Source organism: Sturnira hondurensis, unplaced genomic scaffold (assembly GCF_014824575.4).
Source record: "Sturnira hondurensis isolate 20B ecotype Veracruz unplaced genomic scaffold, ASM1482457v3 Scaffold0009182, whole genome shotgun sequence".
Lineage (NCBI taxonomy): Eukaryota > Metazoa > Chordata > Mammalia > Chiroptera > Phyllostomidae > Sturnira > Sturnira hondurensis.
This window is the reverse complement of record NW_028081813.1, coordinates 302,191-326,905: the sequence shown is the minus strand read 5'-3', so window position 1 is coordinate 326,905 and position 24,715 is coordinate 302,191. Positions and strand designations below refer to the sequence as shown.

General features: G+C 47.1%; 1 protein-coding gene across 1 annotated transcript; it reads left to right on the top strand.

The window, feature by feature from the left end:
- Nucleotides 1-1,883: 1,883 nt before the first annotated feature.
- TOB1 (transducer of ERBB2, 1) lies at nt 1,884-5,320 on the top strand. Its single transcript, XM_037056870.1, has 2 exons — nt 1,884-2,189; nt 4,027-5,320. The coding sequence occupies exon 2, from the start codon at nt 4,186-4,188 to the stop codon at nt 5,218-5,220; it is 1,035 nt and encodes a 344-aa protein (XP_036912765.1). The 5' UTR covers nt 1,884-2,189; nt 4,027-4,185; the 3' UTR covers nt 5,221-5,320.
- Nucleotides 5,321-24,715: the final 19,395 nt, after the last annotated feature.

Sequence of the window (24,715 nt, the reverse complement as noted above, 5' to 3'; positions counted from 1 at the left end):
TAAAAATGCTCCCACACTCTCACAATCAAATCCCACTTTCCTTGTTTATAACTAAAAACAAGTCCAAACACTGAAAAGTCAGAATGTAAAGAGCCATCCAGTTAAACTTCTGTGTCCTTATAAAATGCTGCCTGGGTTTTAGGAATCTGTACAACAAACATTAATTCGGTCACCTGACTACCCCCACCCTCATCTCATTCCACACACCCATCTTCCCTCCCCGCTCACACACATCGAGACTTCAGAAATCCATTTTCAATTCGGTTCCTTCTAAAAGGGGAGGAGAGATGGCATAAGTGCACGACGAGAGTCAGGGCGGAGAAACAGGCTACATCCAGACTTTGCGTGCACAAAGCGCAAAGAATCGAGGCCTAACGCGTAAAGTGGGTTTCTGCCCCAGCTGGTCTACGCAGCCGGCTCCGCCGACACCCCACTCTTCGTTGGGTTTCAGTTTAACTTCCTAAAACAGGTTGAGAATGCAGGCCCCACAGTTTTGAGAGAAAGGCGGTTCCCCGACTGTGTTTTTCCTGGAATCTCTCTTTGAGCACAGAGGAAAGGGAAAGGCTAGGCTTTTGGGCGTTTCATTCATTGCTCCTTCTCTCCTCCTCTCGCCCTTCCCCCTGCTTAGACTTTCTCTCCTCTTTTCGATGCATGAGTTTGACGTCGGTCTCCAGGACACCAGACAGCCAATCGCCTGGTTGCTAAGGGAAACGCGTGGCCAATCAGGCGTGGTTGCTACCTGTAATATTTTTAGCCCAGAGGGACTCTCGGTTCCACTCCCAACGTCAACTTCGTGTATTTCTCTGCTTCAGGTTGTGAAAAAAGGCGCTCACCCTCCCCCCTTGACTCTCTCTCTTCGCTCCCTATTTACCCAGACATATTTCAACCGAAAATAATTTGAAACTTACATTAGAGGAACGCACCGTGTTTATTATGCGTGTTTGTGTTAAAGTAGGCATGTGAAATAGATGCATATACATACACTTAGATACGTTCGCAATTTGGCCCGGTGACCTGGATTGGGACATTTGGAATAAAATGCGAATTCTTCTTACAGTCTCACCCCACCCCTACGTCCCAGTTGCTGCTGGATCGCACCAGGAGGTCTGATGTGGGGTGCAGAGACAGTTAAACTGCCACCTGGGCAGGAGGTGTGGCCTGCTGGTCTCCCTTCCCCACCCCCCCGGCCTGACACGGCAGCTTTGGGTTCTGTAGTTGTCACTGTCTGGATGGCAGTTGGCTTAGGCCCCTGAGGTGATTAATATTCAATTAATCGTGTGCACGAGTCCCTGTCACAGTTCGCCCTTCTTTCTCCAGGCTCTCCTGGGTGAACTGGAGACCGACTAGGTAACTTATCCATGAGTGGGACTTTCCTCGGCCACGGTCCCACTCTGGTAGGGCACTTTCTGTAAATTCTCTCCTCCCTCTCGGGGCCTTGGACTCTCCTCCCAGTTCTCCCCCGCTGCTCTGCCACCTGCTTCCCTCCCCTCCCCCTTCTCTCTTGTGCTCTCCTCCTAAACTGAGTGTCAGCTGCCCCACCCCATCTGTCACTCCCACTGGCATGTTTCTCCCCCAATCCCTTTCCAACTTTTTGTTAATCCCGCCCATAAAGATACAACATCGTCTTGTCATTGGTCGCTCTGGAACCCAAGGGGTGTGGCCTTACTTACTCCGGTCCTACGTAGTTTGTCAGAACACGGGCAGGAGAGACTTGGCCAATGGCGTTAGGGGGCCGGGCAGGGGCGGAGCCAGCCTGTGAGGGTCCGACGAAAGGGTGGGAAGGTGAGGATTGGTTACACTGCCCAGGGCTGTGTGACGCAAAAGTGCGCACGCGCATCCCTACCAGAGGGGGGGGAAGAGGATATAAAATGAGAGGCGGGGCGCGCGCCGCGGCAGAAAGAGCGAAGCTCTGGGCCGGCGCAGAGTGTGTGCACTCCAGGGCTGCTGGGCCGGTACTGGGTTGTGTGGAGAAGTGAGCGCTATTGCTTGACCCCGTCCTCGCCACCCGGAGTCAGAGGGGCAACATCCTTGAGGCCAGCACCGAGGTCACTGTGCTCCGCACTCTCCGCCCGGCCACATCTTTGTGCACTTAACGAGCTCGCTGTCGAGCCTGCCGTGCCCCCGCCCTGACGCCCCTTCTCCCCCGCCCAGCGGCTAGGTCTGTGGTAGAAGCCTCCTGGAAGTAGCCTGTAAGTATCTGGGGGTGGCGGGCGGGGTCAGGAGGAGGAGGGGCTGCTGCAGCGTCGAGCACCGGGACCTCTGGGGGCTCGGCGACAGCAGCGTCTCGGTCCCGGTGCGGAGGGGAGCGGCTCCAGACGCCGGGCCGGAGGCGGCTTCAAGGGACGCTCGCTCTAGGGAGCTGGAGGCAGGGCCAGCGGGTACGTCGGGCTCGACCCGGGTGACCGGGGAAGGGCGGCCCGAGGCGAGCTGACGGCAGTCGGGGGTTGGGGCTCTCGGGAGAAGCGGCGAGCTCGAGGGTAACGCTGGGGTCCGCGGACCCGGTCTGCCGGGGCCGAAATGGTGCCGAGGGACCCGTGCTCCCCGGGCACTGGCCGGGTACCAGGAGCCTCGGGGCGGGGAACAGCGGGTCCGGTTACCGTGGGGGGAGGGGAGCAGCTGACCCGGGGCGGCTGGCGCCCCGACCTGCTCCGGTGCCCGGCCCCAAGTGGTTGCTTTTCCATTTCTCGTCGCCCTCCTTCTCTCCCCACCCTTCCTCCTCCTCCTCCGAGACTTCTCTCTTCCTCCTCCCCATTCCTCCCCTTGCCTCTGCTGCTGCTGTAGCGCTCGGGTTCCGAGGGCTGTGAGCAGAAATCTAATGAGACCCAACTGGCTGTTTATGTAATTCTTCACACTCCTGTCTTAAGGCGTTCCTTTAAAACTACCTTCCACCCAGCCTGAATTTCGCTAGCCTGCACCTTCAAGCAATTTGGCTTAATCAGCTGCCTTCGCCGGCACTCAGGCTTTTGGCTTGGAAAGTGTTTGTAGTTTGGGGACAGCCGGGGAGTCTTTTCCCTTTGTCACCGCGAATATGAAAAATGGAACAGATGTTTGACTACCAGCTTGGTTTTTAAATGTCCTTTTAAATCAACTTGAGAGTACAAATAGATTTCCTTTGCAAATATCTTATGTTTGCCCTTGATCTTTTCTTATCCCCACCCAGTGCTGATCCAGCAAACGTTTAAAGGTCGACCTTTATCGTACAGGACTCACCGGCTGTTCTTTTATGGTGAGGGAGGGAGGTGGTTTTGAAAATCAGAATAAAACTCAGAAACTCTGCCCGTTAAACAGATTAATAAATAGAGTTTTGAAATGAATTGTTGCTTTTGTTATACTTGCTGCCGAAGAGGTATTCCCGTATTTAGAAAAATATCCATTGAAAAGAAAAGGCACAAAGAAGCTTGTGTGCCCTTAATATATGTAAGACCTCAACTGTGTAGGATAATGTGGTTCATAATTATCATTCACTAGAATGGCAATTAATTTAGTATTTAGTACCTTTAATTTTAGGATGATGTACTTTGGAAATTACAATATTCTAACTTCTCAGATTTCTAAATATTTAACAATAAAGGAGATTTAAGCAGTACAATATATATCCAAAATGAACTGAAATACAGAATTCACTTATAAAATGACTAGAAATACCACCAGCTTCCAAAATGCATAACTGTATGGAGGTAGGTGGATGGGTATGCTGAGTGTAGTTTTCAGTCACTATTCTTGTGGGAATTGAGGAAAAAGAAGAAGTAATACGCTATATATTTTGGAGGTATTTTTATTCTTAGAACTCTTCAGAATCAAAATGATAGCATTAAAAGTATTGTTTTAACTGTAAGTTGTTTTCCCTTGAACTTTAATAAACAATTTTCTATTGTATATTCCTTTATTTTTTGCTGATTATATTTTTCAGACTTTGTAGCCTGTTAGGCTTTTTAAAAAGTGAAACTATTCTGGGGCTAAAAACAGGCTGTGGGACTTACATTTTTCTTATTTGTACATGTTTGCTTTTGTTTTGTTTTCTTTAAGGGACAAGACCACTCAAGGTGAAGCATAATCTACTAATACCAGCACTTTGAATGAAAATTTGTTCCTCTGCCACAAACTGAACACTTTTTTTTTTTTTTTTTTTTTTTTGGTGTGTGTGGGGAAGTTGAAACACAAATCTCATTTTGTGGCATAGCAGCTATGCAGCTTGAAATCCAAGTAGCACTAAATTTTATCATTTCATATTTGTACAATAAGCTTCCCAGGAGACGTGTCAACATTTTTGGTGAAGAGCTTGAAAGACTTCTTAAGAAGAAATATGAAGGGCACTGGTATCCTGAAAAGCCATACAAAGGATCAGGGTTTAGATGTATACACATAGGGGAGAAAGTGGACCCAGTGATTGAACAAGCATCCAAAGAGAGTGGTTTGGACATTGATGATGTTCGTGGCAATCTGCCTCAGGATCTTAGCGTTTGGATCGACCCATTTGAGGTTTCCTACCAAATTGGTGAAAAGGGACCAGTGAAGGTGCTTTATGTGGATGATAATAATGAAAATGGATGTGAGTTGGATAAAGAGATCAAAAACAGCTTTAACCCAGAGGCCCAGGTTTTTATGCCCATAAGTGACCCAGCCTCCTCAGTGTCCAGCTCTCCATCGCCTCCCTTTGGTCACTCTGCTGCTGTAAGCCCTACTTTCATGCCCCGGTCCACTCAGCCTTTAACCTTTACCACTGCCACTTTTGCTGCCACCAAGTTTGGCTCTACCAAAATGAAGAATAGTGGCCGCAGCAACAAGGTTGCACGTACTTCTCCTATCAACCTTGGCCTGAATGTGAATGACCTCTTGAAGCAGAAAGCCATCTCTTCCTCAATGCACTCTCTGTATGGGCTCGGCCTGGGTAGCCAGCAGCAGCCGCCGCAGCAACAGCAGCAGCCATCCCAGCCACCGCCGCCACCACCACAGCCGCAGCCACAGCAGAAAACCTCTGCTCTTTCTCCTAATGCCAAGGAATTTATTTTTCCTAATATGCAGGGTCAAGGTAGTAGTACCAATGGAATGTTCCCAGGTGACAGCCCCCTGAACCTCAGTCCTCTCCAGTACAGTAATGCCTTTGATGTGTTCGCAGCCTATGGAGGCCTCAACGAGAAGTCTTTTGTAGATGGCTTGAATTTTAGTTTAAATAACATGCAGTATTCGAACCAGCAATTCCAGCCTGTTATGGCTAACTAAAAAAAAGGAAGAAAAAAGTATCATACATGTTAAAAGTACAAGTTAAAATGCTCGGGCCCAAGGAGGACTTTTTTTCACCTCCTTGAGATTTTTTTTTTTTTAAGCTTATAGTAAGGATACATTCAAGCTTGGTTACAAAAATAAAACATGCATCATTTTTTCATTTGCCAACCAAGCACAAAGTTATTTTATACTGACTGTATATTTTAAAGTATACTCTCAGATATGGCCTCTTACAGTATTTAAGATATAGCAAGGACATGGCTGATTTTTTTTTTTATAAAAAATTGGCACTAATAAGTGGGTTTATTGGTCTTTTCTAATTGTATAATTTAATTTAGTACAAAGTTTGTAAAATACCAGAGGATATATATATTGTTTCTACGACATGGTATGGCATTTATATCTTTTTACTACAGTGATCTGTGACAGCAGCAGCTTCATGTTGTATTTTTTTTACTGAAATTGTAAAGTATCCATCTTAAAGACATCAACTATTCTAAAAATTGTGTACAGGATATTCCTTTAGTGGTGGAATTAAAATGTACGAATATTTGCTTTTTCAAAAAATGTATTTTCTGTTAAAGGTTTAAAATTTTTGCTATATATTATGGAGGAAGATGTAATCGTAAATATTAATTTTGTACCTATATTGTGCAATACTTGAAAAAATGGTATAAAAGTATTTTGAGTCAGTGTCTTACATGTTAAGAGGGACTGAAATAGTTTATATTAAGTTTGTATTAAAATTCTTTAAAATTAAAAGAGCTCTTTGTGGTCTTTTAAGCTTTGCCAAAGATGTGTGTCTGGAGTTACGATGTTGTCAGTGCTGAGGGCGCAGAAAGGTCTGACCGACTGGATCACAAAGGAATAATGGAAAGCAAGTGCCCCAGATCGTGGTTTGCTGCCTAAAAAAGTGTCCTAGCAAAATTCCATAGCCCGACCAGTGCTTGGGACAGCTTTATTTTTTAGCAACTCTCTTCAGTCCGTATCTCTCTCCCCATGATAGGGATGGTGTGCGAAGGCTAGTCATCCTGATTTTATAGCAAGTTTTAAACGATGGTACTATGTTGACATCTAGGAGAGTCAGGTGATAAAATGAAATTCTCATGTAATCGGAGAGGACTTTTTTGAAATGTCTGAGGAGACACGGACCATTGGATCAGTTTTCTGTTTCTGTATGGGAGAGGAACAGCTCATAAAACTTGTTTGGACAAAGCAGCTGATGTCTCTTCAAATAGAAGATTTAGGTCTGCTTACTAATCCTTTTACTTAAAGTTTAGTCATTGTATGTAGCTGGAGAATTTATGATCAAAACTTATTCGAGATTAGGTTGCTAAAATGTTAGCATTTATGTGCATTTATCCTGCAAAAAAAAAGTGCAAATTTTTGTTGCAAATTGGGTAGCCAACGTGCTGGTTTGGGAAGGGTGGGGATTCAAGGTTATCCATCCATGTGTCAAATTGTAGTGGCTGGTTAAGGATGGAGTTTTTAAAACTGATGAGTTGGGAGAGACACTACTTAAATGATGAGTCATTTCAGTGTTTGTCTATTGATGCAGTGTTGACAACAATTGAATGGGAAGAAAGATAACGTTTTCTGTGCTTTCATAGGAAGAAACCAGCATTGTCTGGGTTACTAGTGAAATAAATCTGGTGTCAAATGAGTGTTTTGGACACCAGTCTACAAAACCCTTTTGTCTGTTTACCCATGCCGTTTAGAGCAGTAAAAAGTTTTAAGGAGTCAAGCACTGAGAATAACAGCTAAGCTGTTCCGTCAGCCTCATGGCGAGCCCTTTATTTGCAGTGGACAGAATGAGGCTGTGAAGAAGTATTGGGACAGCGAGACCGGCAGGGATCTGGTCGGCCCACACTATCAATTACGTGCTTTTGTGACCATGAAGTTTGAGTAACTATAAAAGGACAAGCAGGATAATGGCTTTGAGCAGTTTCCTGGTAGACTTTTGGTTGAAATTACCATAAGCTTAACTAGGAAGAAAATTGCCTTTTTATAAATGAAGAAAGGCTGAAACTAACATTTTTTCCCCCTGAAAATCAGAATAAGGCAGCTGGTCAGTAGATATGTGCTAGAATTTGAAACAGTCTGGAACAGTATATATATTTAGCTTTTAAATCATAGAACTTTATGTAAGAATATCAGGTCTAAGGAATGTATGTATTGACAAAATATTAGGGAAATTTTGGGGGTGGCTGAGCTGGGATGGGAGTAAAAGACAGAAAACTATACTCAAACAATAAATAAATAGGGAAATTTCATATTGGTACATACTGGGTTGGCCAAAAAGGCTTTTTTTTTGGTATAGTGGCTCTAGTAGTGCTTAGTTGTCTTTAACTTCATTGGAAACAATTTTGTTAGATTGTATTGTGACAGCTGTCACATCAGCATCAGTTTTAAAAAAGACATCAAAATTGGTGAATTTTTATGCAACCATTTAATGTTGGAGGTAAATGAAAATGCGAAGCATTTTCAGTGTATTATGCTTTATTATTTAAAGAAAGGTAAGAATGACCTGGTTGGTGTAGCTCAGTGGATTGAGCGTGGGCCTGAGAACCAAAGGATCGAAGTTCGATTCCCAGTCAGGGCACATGCGTGGGTTGCAGGCTAGGTCCCCAGTGGGGGTGTGCAAGAGGCAACCGCACATTGATGTTTCTATCCTTCTTTCTCCTTCCCTTCCCTCTCTCTAAAAATAAATAAAATCTCTAAAAAATAAAGTCACACGTATTGTTAAATCCCCTTTACCTCCAACCTCTATGAGATGGCAAATGTAGGCCTTCAGTCAAAATACCCATTAAAGATAATGACAGTATTTAACTATGCTTAGCTTCTGAAGGTGAAACTAAAGTTGCCCGGAGTTTAAGATGTTTTTCTCATGTGTGTTGGTGTTCATTTCATTCTCATATAGATGTCTATGTACTGGCATTTTAACTGAGAGCACTGATCTAGCAAATCTTTAGGACTTAGGTGATTTTAAAATATCACTAACATATAGGAAAAAGTATCTCTCTGGACATACTTAAGCTAATGAAGTCAGATGCTGTTTGGAGAGCTTCCTCCACAACCTTTCCCCACACAAACGGAGAATGGCATAAGCATGGCACATCAAACATGTATCCTTACTTGTCAGAAGCAGGATCACAACCCTAGTGCAAGATTAGATCAGAAAACAGCCTTAGCCCTGGCTGGTGTAGCTCAGTGGACTGAGCACGGGCCTGCAAACCAGAGGATTGTGGTTCGATTCCCAGTCAGGGCACATGCCTGGGTCGCAGGCCAGTTCCCAGCAGGGGACCCACGAGAGCCAACCATACATTGATATTTCTCTCCTTCTCTCCTTCCCTTCCCCTCTAAAGATAAATAAATAAAATCTTAATTAAAAAAAAAACATTTATTAGAAGACAAGTACGTAAAATTGCCATGGCTGAATAAAACACATTTTTATTGTTTGGTATACCGGTCAGTTAATGCTTAATCAATTTGGCCCAGAAGGTTGCTTGACATTCTACTTCTTCAGTTTTTGGGTTAAGAAGATACTCATGTTTAAAGAACCAAGGATCAATGTCTTGACATACATTTGGAAAAGTAGTACAGCACCAGAAACTAGTATAAAGGCCACATGGACAAAAACTAAGTGGGGTGGAATTGGGAGGGAGGTGGGGAGCACTGGCGGGGAGGGCTGGGATGGGAGTAAAAGAAGAGTGTACTTGAACAACAAATAAACAAATTTGAAAAAAGAAAATTAGTACAGCACCTATGTTGAAGTCCTTTTTATGTTTACTTTTTTTATTTAAAGCATTCAGTTACCAGATACTTGTGTAGCACTCAATACGTGCCATGCACCTTTCTAACCCAGTCTGCAGAAGCAGAGCTGAGACCCAGCTTTGACTCACCCAGGATCGTGTGGCCAGTAAGTGGTGGGCTTGGAATCCGAATTCACAGAGTCTGGTTCTGGGGTTATGCTTTTTAGCTCAGTGATTTGTCCCCTCAGATTAGTTCCTGTTCTGATTCGAAGTCAGCGCAATAAGATCATTTTTGGTGTAGTAGCCACGTGCCTTGTAGAATCTTCACAAGAGAGTTAGTGGGAAGAGTCCAGTGGAAGGCACTTAGCCATGCTCAGAAGTCGTGGTAATTTGAGAGAGATCCTTTATATCTCTGGTGAGGTCATCAGCTATAAATCATGGGCTGTCTGGAAGTATTTTTACAAATCATTAACAATGCTCTAATTTTGTTGATTTTCTTAATTGTATAAATAACTTCTTTCATGTATAACCATAAGACAACTTCCTTGGACTAAGGACTGTAAATTTAGTGGCTCTGTCACTTCCAAGTAAAATTATAAACATTTGACTTTTTAAAAAGATTTTATTTTTAGAGAGAGGGCAAGGGAAGGAGAATGAGAGGGAGAGAAACATCAATGTGTAGTTGTCTCTCACACGCTCCCTAATGGGGACCTGGCTGGCAACCCAGGCATGTGCCCTGACTGGGAATCAAACTAGCAATCCTTCGGTTCTCAACCTATGCTTAATCCACTGAGCTACATAAACCAGAGCTGGTTTAAGTTACTTTTTAAAAATGTATATTTTATTGATTATGATATTACCGTTGTCCCATTTCCCCCCTTCATTCCCCTCCACCCTGCACACTTGCTTCCACCCACATTTCCCCCCTTTAGTTCATGTCCATGTGTCATATTTATAAGTTCTTGGCTTCTACATTTCCCATACTATTCTTACCCTCCCCCTGTCTGTTTTCTACCTACCGTCTATGCTACTTATTCTCTGTACCTTTTCCCCCTCTCCTCTTCCCATTGCCCTGTTGATAACCCTCCATGTGATCTCCATTTCTGTGGTTCTGTTCCTGTTCTAGTTGTCTGCTTAGTTTGCTTTTGCTTTTGGTGTGGTTGTTAATGATTGTGAGTTTGCTGTCACTTTACTGTTCATTTTTTATCTTCTTTTTCTTAGATAAATCCTTTTAACATTTCATATAATAAGGGCTTGGTGATAATGAATTCCCTGAACTTGACCTTATTTGAGAAGCACTCTATCTGCCCTTCCATTCTAAATGAAAGCTTTGCTGGGTAAAGCAATCTTGGATGTAGGTCCTTGCCTTTCATGACTTGGAATACTTCTTTCCAGCCCCTTCTTGCCTGTAAGGTCTCTTTTGAGAAATCAGCTGACAATCTGATGGGAAATCCTTTATAAGTAACTGTCTTCTTTTTTCTTGATGCTTTTAAGATTCTTTTCTTATCTTTAAAATTGGGTAATTTAATTATTATGTGCCTCAGTGTGTTCCTCCTTGGATCCAACTTCTTTGGGACTCTCTGAGCTTCCTGGACTTCCTGGAAGTCTATATCCTTTGCCAGAATGGGGAAGTTCTCCTTTATTGTTTGTTCAAATAACTTTACACTTGTTGCTCTTCTTCTTCCTCTTCTGGTACCCCTATAATTCAGATGTTGAAACATTTAAAGATGTCCTGGAGGTTCCTAAGCCTCTCCTCATTTTTTGAATTTTTGTTTCTTTATTCTTTTCTGATTGTATGTTTCTTTCTTCTGTTCCACACCATTGATTTGAGTCCCAGTTTCCTTCCCATCACTATTGGTTCCCTGTACATTTTCCTTTATTTCACTTAATATAGCCTTCACATTTTCATCTAATTTGTGACCAAATTCAACCAGTTCTGTGAGGATCCTGATAACCAGTGTTTTGAACTGTGCATCTGATAGGTTGGCTACCTCTTCGTCACTTAGTTGTATTTTTTTCTAGTGCTTTGTTCTGTTCTTTCTTTCTTTTTTTTTTTTGGTCTCTAGGCACCTGTTACAAAGTAAGGGGCAGAGCCTTAGGTGTTCACCAGGGCGGGGCAACCTACATGGCCAGGTTGTGATGCTGTATGTGGGGCAAGGGTCCAAGAGGGAACAATGGCGCTTGCTCCACTCTCTGCCAGATTTCAGTCACTTCCCCCACTTTTCCCAAGCAAAGTGGGCCCTTCTGGTGCTGATTCCCAGGTAGGTGGACTTGTGTTCATTCTAGGGCTTTGTAGGTCTCTCCAATGAACTCTCCTGTGAGACTGGGAGTCTCTCCTGGCACTTCAACCCCCACAGGTGTTTTCAATCAGTGGTTTGAGGCTGTACTTCCCCAGGGCTGAGACTTGGGTTGTGCTGACCGTCCTGCTCCTGAGTTGTTCCTCCTGGTTTATCTGCGTGTAAATGTGGGACTGCCTAGTCCGCAATCCGCCACCTCGCCCGGTCTGCCTGCTGCTGCCTTGACTGGCTGGTCCTCTTGCCGTGAGTCCTCTCTACCCAGCTTCCCGTCTCCTACTGGTCTGGATGAATGTTTCTTCTTTAACTCCTTGGTTGTCAGACTTTCATACAGTTCAGTTTTCTGTCAGTTCTGATTGTTTTTCATTTTTAAATTGTTGTTGTCCTTCTTTGGGTTGTGCGAGGAGGCACAGTGTGTCTACCTACACCTTCATCTTGGCCAGAAGTCTGGTTTAAGTTACTTTAAAAAGCTATATTAAGGCACACCTTTGTAATACATAATTTCTATATGTATAGATGTTATGCTAAATGGTCTCCTTGCTTTTATTTTAAAACATTAAGGAAACCAAATGACCTCTTATTTTAAACTGGTTCTGAAAGCCTTTCTTGAAGAAATCACAGTATATTTTAGTTTAATAAAAACTGTCACATTTTACACAAGCCTGCGAACCAGAGGATTGTGGTTCGATTCCCAGTCAGGGCACATGCCTGGGTTGCAGGCCAGTTCCCTGCAGGCCATTTCCCAGCAGGGGACGCACAAAAGGCAACCATACATTGATGTTTCTCTCCCTCTCTCCTTCCCATCTAAAGATAAATAAATAAATTCTAAAAAAAAAAAATTTAAAAAAAACTGTCACATTTTAGAAGCAAAGGCCATCAGGAATGAACTTACATTCCCTTTTAAAGTTGCTATTAGTTTTGAACACATTTAAACTGTACCAGAAAAACCCATTTTAAAAACTGTTCAGAAGAATTTCTGGAGTTTCTCTGTGGATTAAATCTTGTTATATTAAATGCCTACTATTTAGATTTTGGGTTAGTTAGCATTTAATTGGACTGAATATTAATGAACCTTTAGTTGGGCTTTTGGAGGTTTAGATTGGGCTATAAAAATCTTCTCATTAATGGTATTTACCTTGTAAATAATAAACTACTACTAACCATTTCTCAATATTTGAGGGCTTTTTTAAAAAATGCTTTATTTATTTATTTATTTATTTTTAGGGAGAGGGGAAGGGAGGGATACAGAGAGGGAAAGAAACACCAATGTATGGTTGCCTCTCATGTGTCCTCCACTGGGGACCTGGCCTGCAACCCAGGCATGTGCCCTGACTGGGAATTGAACCGTGGTTGTTTGGTTCGCAGGCCCGCACTCAATCCACTGAGCTACACCAGCCAGGGCAATATTTGAGTTTTAAGATTTATATTGTATTTCTTTTTCTTTTTTTAAGATTTATATTTTAGAAGACTTGCTTTCTACACATAATCTGTGAGTGGAGCTTTGAGATCACCTCACTATTGGGCAAACCTTAGAAGAAAACTTTTAACCAAGAGGCAGCTCGTGTCCAGAGGCTACTTGAAATTATGGGTCTGCTTCCTTCCTTACGCCTGTTAAGTCACCCAACTGAGATGGCTGTTTCTTGGTCTGCAAATGAGTATAGTGATGTCAATGTACTTCTTCAGGAAACTAGTCGCCTTGCTCTGCAGAGTTGTGGCTGAATTAATGGAACATATTCTTCAGGGCTCACAGTATTCAGAAGGCAGGAAGTCCAGAATTCTGGACAACCGTGTTTGCTGCCCTGTGAATTCAGAAAAGTAAATGACAACTGTAACTGTATTACGTTGGGAACTGCCCTGCCTGGTTTCAGGAGCTGTGACCCCGCCATGACTAAGGCTGAGTAAGAGACCTTGGGACCATAAGCCAGTGAGGAGATGAAGCTCATCTCCCTGGCAGGAGCACTGCCTCTGCCCACTTTACTTCCCCCTTCCTGGCCCCCAGTGCTTGGTGGGTTAGCCAATGACGGGTAAGATTCCTCAAGGGAAGGTGAACCTAAGACAGGCACGATAATGAGGCAGCCCTCAGGGAAGGACTTGGGGGGCTATGGAGAAAGGGCGTGATGGGCCCTCACCCCTCAGCTTTGACACAGCCTGAGTCCTCATTCTGTCTGCCAGAAGTCTCCTAATCTCTTGGCTGCCTTACTTCCCCTGCTTGACCTAAGCCTGAACCAATACCAGAGGTGGTGCAGCCCTGTGCTGGAAAGGGCAGGTTTCCCAGGGTGAGCAGGCCTAAGAAAGAACGCATAAAATCCTACGAAACCTACTTTGCTGATACCCTCAATTTAAATTATAAGGGTCCAAGCCTGAAATGAGTTTGTTTCCCCAAAGTTTTATGGCCCTTTAACTATTTGATTCTGACTCAAAATAGTTCCTCAGAGTTCTTTGAATGTTATCTATTTGATCATCACTGCCAGACAATGATCGATGGGCTTAATCTTAGAATGCAGGTCTTTGGAACTGCTGGTTGCTTACTAATTGTAATATATGTTCTGTGTACTTTGACACATTTGCAAATTATTTTCCCAGGGTCCTATGAGAGACCGGCAAGTAGCAAGCTTTGTGGGATCTATAGCAGTACTAACTAAAAACAATGGGGAAACTATAGGAGACCGTTCTGCGTGGCATGGTCCCAGATAGGACCCACGCCCACGGGTAGTTTCTCTCGTGGAGAATCAGGCCTGCATTGTACCTAGATTGCTATGAGACTTGCTTTTGCTAAAACTCCCTCACCCTGCATTGAGACAGGAAGTGCTTATTGTAACTTCCTAAAATCCATGCTAAACCTTCCGAGGATGAGTGTAACCAGTTCAATCACTTTTCCTTTTGCATTTGCATATATACCCTTCTTCTGTGACGTGATTAGTGGCAACCTCCCCTTTGTTTTCTGTAAAAGGTAACCACCTAAAGCGAACCTGTGCATAGTAAATGAGGACCTTCATGTACTGTGCCAACAGAAAAGAAATAAAGGCCGGTCAAGACACAGGCCGAGGCTTTTTCTCTTCTTGAGAGAAAAGCCATGTTGTCCCTTTTCCTCCACAGGACTCAGTAGTCCGTGTGAATTTCTCGTGTCTCATCCACAACGTGGCAGACCCCGCAAGCTGGGGTCCGCATCGGTATTATGTCAACATTTTGCTGTCCAGTCTGTTATTTGCACTGACGGAATTAAGTAAAAATTCTACAAAAGTATCCTAAAAGCTATTCTCTCTGTGTGTTGGTAACACCACAGAGTTTGTAGTTCTAGTTTTGAGGCACTCGTAGGGAAACCAGCATTTCAGCATTCTTTTTCATACAATCAAATTTATTTAAACCCCCTGTCCAAGTTGATCCTCCTTTTGGGAGCAGCCAAAAACGTTTGCTGAAAGTGCCTCTGCTGTGGTGAAAAGTATTGAAATGGTGGTTCCTATTTAAACAAACCTGGCTCCGGAATAGGAGTAGTTAAACGGCAGCCGTGGTGGGAGATGTCACGTGGGTACTAGTGCTAGCTTTATTCTCGTGCAGGTAGAAGAGAGGAGGAGGTTTGCTTTATAGATGGGAAAACACTGAGGACTTGGAAGGGAAAGCACATTTCGTCTGGCACTGTGAGTGCTTTACTTCACTGATAAAACATGACCAGTGTACAGAACGGAGAACAGGTGTGAAATATTTTTAGACAAACCTTGGCGTAGATTGTAGGTCGCATTCCTTCTCTCTCTACACTTCACCGGTGTTTCAAGAATCATTGTGGAAAAACCGCGTTTATAATACAAGTTAGACATTGCTTTTATGGGCTTTTTTTTTTTTTTTGGTACTGAATGTTAAAGTCAAACGTAAACTGCCTTCCCAGCCATCAGGTTGTAGCTATTTTTACACACTGGTTCTCTGCAAGCCCTTCCACGCCTCTGCCTCCCATGGTGCCGTTGGGGGCTGCGGGGACATGCGGCCCAGCCTCCTTCGGAGCCTGAAGGCTGTCCCCCTAACGCGGGTTCAGATTTAAAACAATTGCTTATTCCTTTCCGCTGGAAAGGAATGTGACAGGCACCGGCTTGACACCAGTCTAGCCCGGTTCCTAGCAAATGGGTACAAACTGATGGCTTCTGGATACCCGAAGGGAACACCACATGCTCCCATCAGTGTGGTTTAAGAAATGGGACCCTCCAAACATTGCCCATTTTAGTCCGGCGTCCAGATGGCCTATGACGTGTGTTCAGTGGTTCTAGGCACAGGCCTTTTTCTGTTTTGAACTAAATGGAGGCACTCCTTTCAGAGGGCTTTTCCTGGCCACCCCCCCCCCCCACTCCCCACCATCCATAAAGTCATTTCTAGGAAGGATGAAGGTTGGACTTGGTTTGTTTTGAAATGAGTGTGCCTGTCCTCTGGTTATCTGGATCTGCCTCCCGGCCTCAGAGCTCTTTTCCCAAAAAGAGCTCTCCTTGTTTTATCAACTACCTGGCTTTCTAAAGTTCGGCAGAGCCCCGGTCGCTTACTCTCTGCCCACTCTATTGCCAGGAAATGTGAAGGGAATAGCCAAACCATTTCAATCCAACACCTAGGATAGCTGCGACCCTCGGGAAGCCTTCCAGCCACCAAGGCGTCACCAGAGGCCCTTTACCTAAAGACTCTGGGAACAGCCCAGGTGTCAGACAGGCTCTACACGGTTTACCTTGGGGAGATTTCACCTTTCTGAAATCTCAGAAATCTCACCTTTTACGTGCGTGAGATTGTAGGAAAGGAAGAATGTTTTTCTCTACAACTTAGGAAGAAATGGGGCTTTTTTGGGGAAGGAGACTCTTATCATCTGGACCACAAAATTTAAAAGAACTGTCTAGGTTCTGTGTAAAAGGGGAACTGTGACACAGCCAGACCTCCTCTCCCCCAGGGCCTCTGGGCAAGGGTCGGACAGCAGGGGGAAAGGGGCTGGGGTGTGTCTCCTTTCTCTGCCCTTCCTCTGCGGTCTGGAAAAGGAACAGTGAAGGAGGGGGCCTCCGTATACACTACCTGGGGGCACTTGTCCTGGGGATCAGTTCCCCTAGGTGGAGGCTTGGCAGAAATGCCGAGACCTGGGACAAGTCCCCCTTCTCCAGGCATGCCACGCTTTTCTGATGACTGTGTGTTTCTTCTGTACTTTGGAGGGCAGGGAGCTGCTCCCATGCCTCGCATGCTGCCTATTGGAATGCCCATGATTTTTTAAAAAGATTTTACTTATCTTTTAGAGGGGGAAGGGAAGGAGAGAGGGAGAGAAATACTAATATATGGTTGCCTCTTGTGCATCCCCTGCTGGGACCTGGCCTGCAACCCAGGCATGTGCCCTGACTGGGAATTGAACCGCGATCCTTTGGTTCACAGGCCCGCGCTCAATCCACTGAGCTACACCAGCCAGGGAATGAATGCCCATGATTTTTGTATTAGCACAAAGTCTTAGGGAATCCAGAGGAAATAACCAACCTCCAAAGCACAATAATAATACTTACACGGTATTTACTATGTGCCAGATATTGTTCTAAACACGTATTTTAACTCACTTAAATTTCCTAAGAACCTTCGGAGGTTGTGCTATTTTTTTTTTTTTCATTTACAGATAAAGAAATGGGCGCAGAGAGCTTCTGACAGAGTTATAGCCAATAGAGCAGGGTTGGAACTGTGGGATTCTGTTTCCAAGTCCACGGTCCTTACCATTCACAGCCTGCTCTTTTGGTTGACCTCAATAGGAGGGCCTTACAAAAGAACCACACCTGCCCTGGCTGGTGTGGCTCAGTGGCCTGAGTGCAGGCCTGCCGACAGAAAGGTGCTGGTTTCCCAGGCAGGGCACATGCCTGGGTTACAGGCCAGGTGCCCAGCTGGGGGCATGCGAGGGAGAGGCAACCAATCAATGCACCTCTCACACATTGCTGTTTCTCTCCCTCTCCTTCCTTTCCCCTCTGTCTAAAAGTAAATAAGTAAAATCTTTATTTTTTTTAAAAAAGAGCCGTACTTGATTGTTTAGGAGAAGTTATCTACAGTGAACTTTGTGCCAACTTTCTCTCCCCAGAATACCCAGCATGGTCCTGTACACGTTTATTTACTCAGCAACCATGAACTCATTTTAATATCAGGCACAAGTAGGGAAGAGACATTTGTTGCAAAAAGAGGGTGGAATAGGATGTGAGAGCCTGTGGGCCACATGCTTGTTTTATTTATCGCTGCTGCTGCCTGGGGACTTGGGTTCTTTGACAAGAACTTCACGGAACCGAACTCTCAGCGAGAGTGATGTCGACCTGCAGCTGCTTTGGGGTCACATTCTATGCAGGTCCCGAGTGGGGTATCATTTAAAACGAGCCGTGGCCCCTGGCTGGTGTGGCTCAGTGGATTGATTGAGCGCTGGCCTGCGAACCAAAGGGTCCCCAGGTTGATACCCAGTCAAGGGCACAGGCCTGGATTGTGGGCCAGGTTCCCAGTAGCGGATGTGAGAGAGGCAACCACACACTGATGTTTCTCATCCTCTCTTTCTCCCTCCGTTCCCCCCCACCTTCCCCTCTAAAAATAAATAAATAAAATATTTAAAAAAACAAGCCCTGTATTCATTCACTCAACCCATGAGCAACTACTGGGTTAGGAATTGGTGGTGACACATATAAACCTTTGGGGCCTTTCAAGGAGCTTACATTCTAGCAAAAGATAACACAAAAGATAACCCACGAGCCGGAGCAACCATATACAAGAGAGTGAGGAGGTGAGAATGGAAAGGCGGAGATCCGGCCCTTCTGAGGGGATCTGGATGGGGGAGGAGTTATCAAGTCGTGAAGGGTGGGTCCCTGGGGGAAGCGCAGCCCCCCAAATCCCCAGCCCCAATGGAGGAGAAACTTGGTCCTCCTCCTTTTTCTTTATCTGCCGTGTGCACAGAGGGGAGGATGCCGGCTGCTAACCCCCGGGGAGAAAGGCAGAGGAGTCAGTACTGGAAGCTTTGGGCTGGTCCGTCACTCCCAGGGGAAGCTGCCTTTGCCTTTGGCCTTTTTTTTTTTTCCTCTTCCCATTGTTCCAAGATTTGTACAGACAGGTGGTTTCAAAATTTTTCACTTATCTAACCCAGGGGTTGGGTGGAGAGGTCAGGTGAGAAGGCCAAGGTGGTAGTGAGGGAGAGACAGGCTCTAGTTCCATCTTTCAAGACGGAGTTTCAGTTACTGCTTGTCCTAGAGACCTCCTCGGGCTAGAAGCTCCCTCTAGGGGTCATCTCATTTGTTTTCCTGCCTTTAGAGACCCAACTTTTTCTCTTTTTAATTATCAGGGTTCGCAGAAGGTAGGGCCCTTTCAGAAGCTGGTGTTGGTGGAATGTGTGTGTTCACAGCACAAACTCAGACACCCCCAGCTCACTCTCACCTGTCCCCACCCCACCCCCGCCTGCGACACTCTATTCTTGGCCAAGGGAACAAGTCTTTTCAGAATTTAACTGTTCTGTTTTCCAGTTTGGTGTTTTGGATGCTTACAATGTCTTTCCATTTTGAACATAAAGAGTGAGGCTTCGGAGGGTAAGCTTTGGAGGGAACTCTAAGCCAGAAATGAACAGCCCTAAATAACTCTGCCCCTGAGATACTTCCCTCGGGCCTTCCCTGGGCTCTCCTAAATTTCCTTTCCGGCCGAGAACTGTGTCATCCACTGAAAGTACGGCCACAAGCTGGCCAAGCCCCTTCACGTGACGTGGGACCATTCAGAGGACATCACCGCTCTGTACAATGTGTGGATCTTGCTTTGAAAATGAAAACACCAGCGTCTGATCCATGTCTCACCTCAACTCCACCAGCAGGGACAGATGTCTAGGCTCTGCAGTCCCCTCTCCAGACTTTTTTGTAACTGCTGAGGACTAGGTAAGAGTGCTCTGTCGTGGTACCAGGGCTTCACCGAGCCTCCAAATCAAATGGCACCGCAGTAACCCTGTAAAAGGAAGACTATGGGATTGGGGGTCTGACTTTGAATTGCATCCCATGCTCGCCCTTGAATGGGGATGCCCTGTTAAAGCGTTTCAGCCTCCCGAAAACCAACTTGTCGTGGGTCGTGTGAGGATTGTGGAAGATGGAGAAGGCACCGAGCGCAGTCCTCTTTCCTCTCTGCAAGAGCTGGGACTCTCTCCACACTTCTGAGCGGGGCCTTGGATTCTGCCTCTGTCTTTGTTTATCTCTCTATCTCTGCCTGTGGCTTAGACGGAAGGACTTGACCTCGGCACACTTAGGAAAGGTCAGCTGGCCTAAACAGAGAATTTTCATGAGAGTCCTGGGCAGTAAAACTTGCCCGGGAGAAGGAAGGAAGCCGAAGTGAGAGAAAGCCATACCTCGCTGTTCTCGGCTCCTCAGCAGCAGGTAGCGCACCTGTGGTTCAGGGCATGGGCTTGAGAGTCAGAGATGGGGGCGGGTGGCGCCCTAGGCTGGGTTTCCTGCTTGGCCAGGGACTTGGGGCAAAGTTTTCAATCTCTCCGAGCCTGTGTCATTATATCTGAAATGGACAGGGTATCAAATGGAGGTGCATAGTATACACCTCACAGGGTTGTAAGTATTTAATAATGAACACCTATTAGGTGCTGCCAGCTATTAGTAATGGATGTGATTAACCCTGCCACCCGAGTACCTCACTGGTAAAGGGCACCTGCCTTCTAGGAGGCCTGAGGTGGGGGTGGGTCCCCATCTGTGCAAGTCTCCCTGAAATTGCATTCTGCTCATCCAGACACCAGCTTCTCCTCTCAGTCGGGCCCCGAGGACACTGCTGGTTGCGATGACCGTGAGCATTGCTTTGAGTCTGAGATATGGGTCACACGGGGACCGTGAGGCTGTTCCCCCTTTGTTCTGTCACCTCCTGAGGTGCATGGACATGAGGAGTGATGCATGAAATAAGGGGCCACTGGGAGCTGAGCTCTGCGCCCTGAGGTATTGGAGCTGGAATGAAGGGTAGAGAAATGTAGGCCCTGGCTGGTGTAGCTCAGTGGATTGAGCACGGGCCTGCGAACCAGATGATCGCGGTTCGATTCTCAGTCAGGGCACATGCCTGGGTTGTAGGCCGGTTCCTTGCAGGCTAACTACCAGCAGGGGATGCACAAAAGGCAACCATACATTCATGTTTCTCTCCCTCTCTCCTTCCCCTCTAAAGATAAATAAACAAATAAAATCTTTTTAAAAAAAGGGTAGAGAAATGTTATGAAAAAAGGGTAGAGACCCCCCCGTGGGGGGTCTCTGAGGTCGCCCATCTCCACCCCATGGCCACCCCTTGTCTCTGCCTGCTGGTCGCCAACCGTGCTCTCCCTGGCTCCCCTCGCCCTCTCCTTTCCTCTCTAGAAACCTCATCTAGGACTCCCCCTTCATCAGTGAAGGAGATCACATCTGTTCTCATTTGCTGGCCACGGGCATCTTTGGGGAGAGGGTCTTGTTTTTGCCTCCTGGTTCTTATTCTAACTGTGGGCAAGAGCATGCAATGTTCATCATCCCCAAGAAACCAGGCGACCAGGCTCAGGACTATGGGACTGTTATTATTCCACTTCACAGATGAAGACTCTGAGGCAAAGAGAGGTTCCCTCACCCAAAGTCACACATGGAGCCAGGATTTGAGCCTGAACCTGGGTTGCCTAATGCTCTTTCCTGGCCCTGACCCTTCCTTACTGCCCCCGACTCTGGAAACCAGGGGGATCTGGGAACCCTACAGCCTGAAATATCTGGTGCCTCTTTTTAAACACTTATACAATTCAGTCATGGCAGCAACAACCATAAAATAATTCTTAGACCTTAAACAACATGTGGTTGCCACTTGCACGCCCCCTACTGAGGACCTGGCCCGCAACCCAGGCACACACCCTGCCTGGGAATCGAACCAGCGACCCTTTGCTTCAGAGATCAGCACTCAGTCCACGGAGGCACACCAGCCAGGGCACTCTCCCTCTTCCGACACTGTGCTTCTCTCCTGCTGAGAGTCTTTGCCAGGCCCCCTCTCTGCTTCCTGGCTGCTCACACACAAGACAAAACAGTCACCACCCTTTGACAGAACTGACTGCATCCCTCACGGCAAGACAGAAAACATGTGATCAGGACGGGCCCCTTGTCACCCTGCCAGGCCTCTGGCCATAGCCTCAAGACTTGAAAAGGGCAAAAAACACCCAAGCACCCCACCGCACCCCAACAGACACGCTTCGGGCAGGTCTGTCGGGAAGTGTGGGAGCTGAGTCTTGTTTTCTCCTCAGATGAGCAGGGTGGAGGGTGGTCAGGGAGCTGCTGGTGCCCTGATGCCGAGTGCTGTGTCCCGAGGTGAGTCAGTGAGTGAGGATGTGGACACAGACTCCCACCCGACCCTGACATTGAAGTGCTGCGGGGCTCCGGAGCCCAAGGGGCAGGAAGGAGAGGGCTGGTGGGCCTGTCTACCTGCCCACCAACCCCCTCCTTCAGGAGATGGCCGGCTGGAGAGTTACTCCTTCTCCCTCCGGACTAGCCAGAGAGGAGTGTCACTTGACCTCAGGGCACATTCCAGAATGAGGCCACCGCCAAAAATAGGGCCCAGGAGCCCTGTCACCTACCCTGCCTATGTTAATCACACATTCCCCCAGCAGGAGGAAGGCTTCAGACTCCTTGGGGAGGTGGGAGGAGTTGAAGGAGATGCAATCAGGAAATGGGGCTGGGAAACAGGGGGAAGACCCCAGAGAAGCCCCTTCCCAGTCTCGTGGCCGGGCAGCGGGCCCTTGGTCCAGGACCCTTTAGTGAAGCCGCCATGAGCTCTGTGAGCTGGGCTCACACGCCTCTCAGAGCCCCTAAGCAATGGTGCTGGCTTGAGGTCTGCGCAGACACAGAGGGAGACCAAGACTTGTAGGAGAATATCTGTAAAGCCTGGGCAACAGGGGCAGCTTCCCCAAGGAGCTGAGTCTTGAAGAATGAGTAAGCATAAGGCTGATGTCTCACCCAGGAATCTAGGCCATGACTGCTTATGTGTGTGACAGAAACACCATGTCACATGGCAAGGTCGCCAGGCGGCCCCGGGGCGCTGTGTGTGTGGCTGACAGGAGGCAGGCATGTTGGAGATCTTTGGGGTCCTGATGGGATTCCATGCTGCCCAGCCCAGTGTATGTGTGTGCGTGAGAGAGAGAGAGACACACACACACACTGGGAGAAGAGTGTAACAGGGGCATTAAGGAGTCTGAAGTCAGACTGCCAAGGTTCGAATCTTGGCTCTGCCATTTAGCAGCTGGGCAACCTTGGGCAAGTGTCTTATCCCCTAGTCTCAGTTTTCCCACCTACAAAATAACATCCTGCTCAGCCATTTGTGCTGCTGATGACAAGACATGATGCACAGTGCCTGTCACATAGTCAGCGCCCCTCAGTGTGGATGAAATAGGACAGTTGGACGCAGCGTTCTCCCAGCCCAAGGAAGTCACCATGTGGCTCTGTATTTATTCTGTCCCTTCCCTCATAGTTTCCGCCCCTGGTCTCTGCTCTCTGGCCCCACTGTCCAGGGGGTGACATCAGACTATGGAGCAGCTGGCCAGACAATGGAGCAAAGTGTCCTAGGAGGCAGTGTCCAGAGTGGAAAGTGTCCAAGTGTCCGGAGAGGCAGAGGGTGGAAAAAGCCAAGCTGTCCTGCCCAGGGGCTTTGGGGCTGGTCTGGAGATGGCGGCGCCAGACCAGGCCGCTGAAGAGGCAAACAGAGATGGACTGGAACAGGGCGGTGGCGGGGTGCGGGTGGGAGGGCATCGGATGCAAGGAAGGGAGAAGTAGGTGTCCAATGTAGACAGGAAAACAGGTGAGTCTGGCCTTGGACCTGAAGGAGGGCTCGGTCCCCACGTGTCCTGAAGTCCAGGCTGGGGCAAATATCCCAAACTGGGAGGAGGGCCTCCCCAGGGTGCCTGACAACCAGGCCCTGGGAATCCAGCTCAGTGTTGGGAACCGCCCTGCCTGGTTTCAGAAACTATAACCCCCCCCATGGCTGAGGCTGAGTGAGCGACCTTCAGACCATAAGCCACTAAGGAGACAAAGCTTATCTTCCTGATCTTCCTGGCAGGAGCACTGCTTCTGCTCCTTTTACTTCACCCTGCCTGGCCCCCAATGCTTGATGGGTTAGCCAATGACGGGTAAGATTCTCCAAGGGGGGGATGACCTAAGACAAACATGGTCACAGGAAGGCCCCAGGGAAGGACTTGGGGGCTATGGAGAAAGGGGGTGATGGACCCTTGCCCCTCAGCTTTGACACAGCCTGAGTCCTCATTCTGTCTTGAGAAGTCTCCTAATCTCTTGGCTGCCTTACTTCCCCTGCCTGACTTAGCCTGAAACAATGCTGGTAGTGGGTGCAGCCCTGTGCTGGAAAGGGCAGGTTCCCTAGGGCCATCAGACCTAAGAAAGAATATGTAAAATCCTGTGAAATCTGCCTTGTTTAGAATTCCCTCAATTAAATGATAAGGGCCCAAGAAAGAAGTGAGTGTGTTCCTCAAAGTTTTGTAGCCCTTTAGCTCACAGACCCTGACTCAAAGTAGGCCCTAAGAATTCTTGGTATGTTTTCAATTGTTTGATCCTTACTGCCTGACAATGATTGATGAGCTTCACCTGTATTCCTGTGCAAACCGAACCAATAAAACCCCCCTGAGGAAAAGGCTCTAGGGCCTTCTCCTTTGAGAGATGGACCACCTTTCCTCCCCAAGCAGGTCATGTCTTGGTAGACTTATTCTCATCCATGGCAGCTGGGGGGCTCTGCCCACGGGGCTCTGCCCACAGGGCCCCCCGACAGCTCAGTTTTACCGACCACCTGCTAGACACCAGTCCTCATGTCAGGCGTGGCCAACAGAGGACAGATTCAGGCTGAGTGTCGGGAGCAGAAAAATCAATGTCCCGTAGTGGGTCCAAAGTAGGGACAGATTCTAAAGCACCCGTTCCCTAACAGCCTGAACCCCAAATCAGCCCGTGTAGGATGATCAGTCTGGGTGTGGTCTGTGAGCAACCCAACAAGAGAGACGAAGCTGTGTGGTCACCGAACCTGAGGAACCCGGGGCCCAGAAGGACAAGGGGATGCTTTAGATCCAGCTCTCGGCCCGGGAGCTGCGGAGGACCCAGGGGCAGCCATCTGGGCAGGCTCTGCTTCCTGGGCTTTCCCCTTGGACAAGGTTAAAGGGGTCGAGCTCTGCAAGTCTCTATAAAGAGTTCTTCCTACCCTCTGTTTTGCGGACGAGGAAACTGAGGCTCAGGGAGGCAGAGAATAAGTGTCAGAGTGCAGATTCAGACAAGGGGGCTCTGACTCCACAGGCTGGGCTTTCTCACTCTGCCCGGCTGGGGTTGGAGTGTGGCGGGGACCCCAGGTGTGGGGCTGTTGGTGGACAGTGAACTGGTGAGAGGGAGCCCTGAGATTGGACTCCCCTGAACCCCACATCTGCCTCAGAGAGCCACAGGCTCAGGCCCCACAGCTATGCAAGTGTGGAGAAGAGGGGAGGTG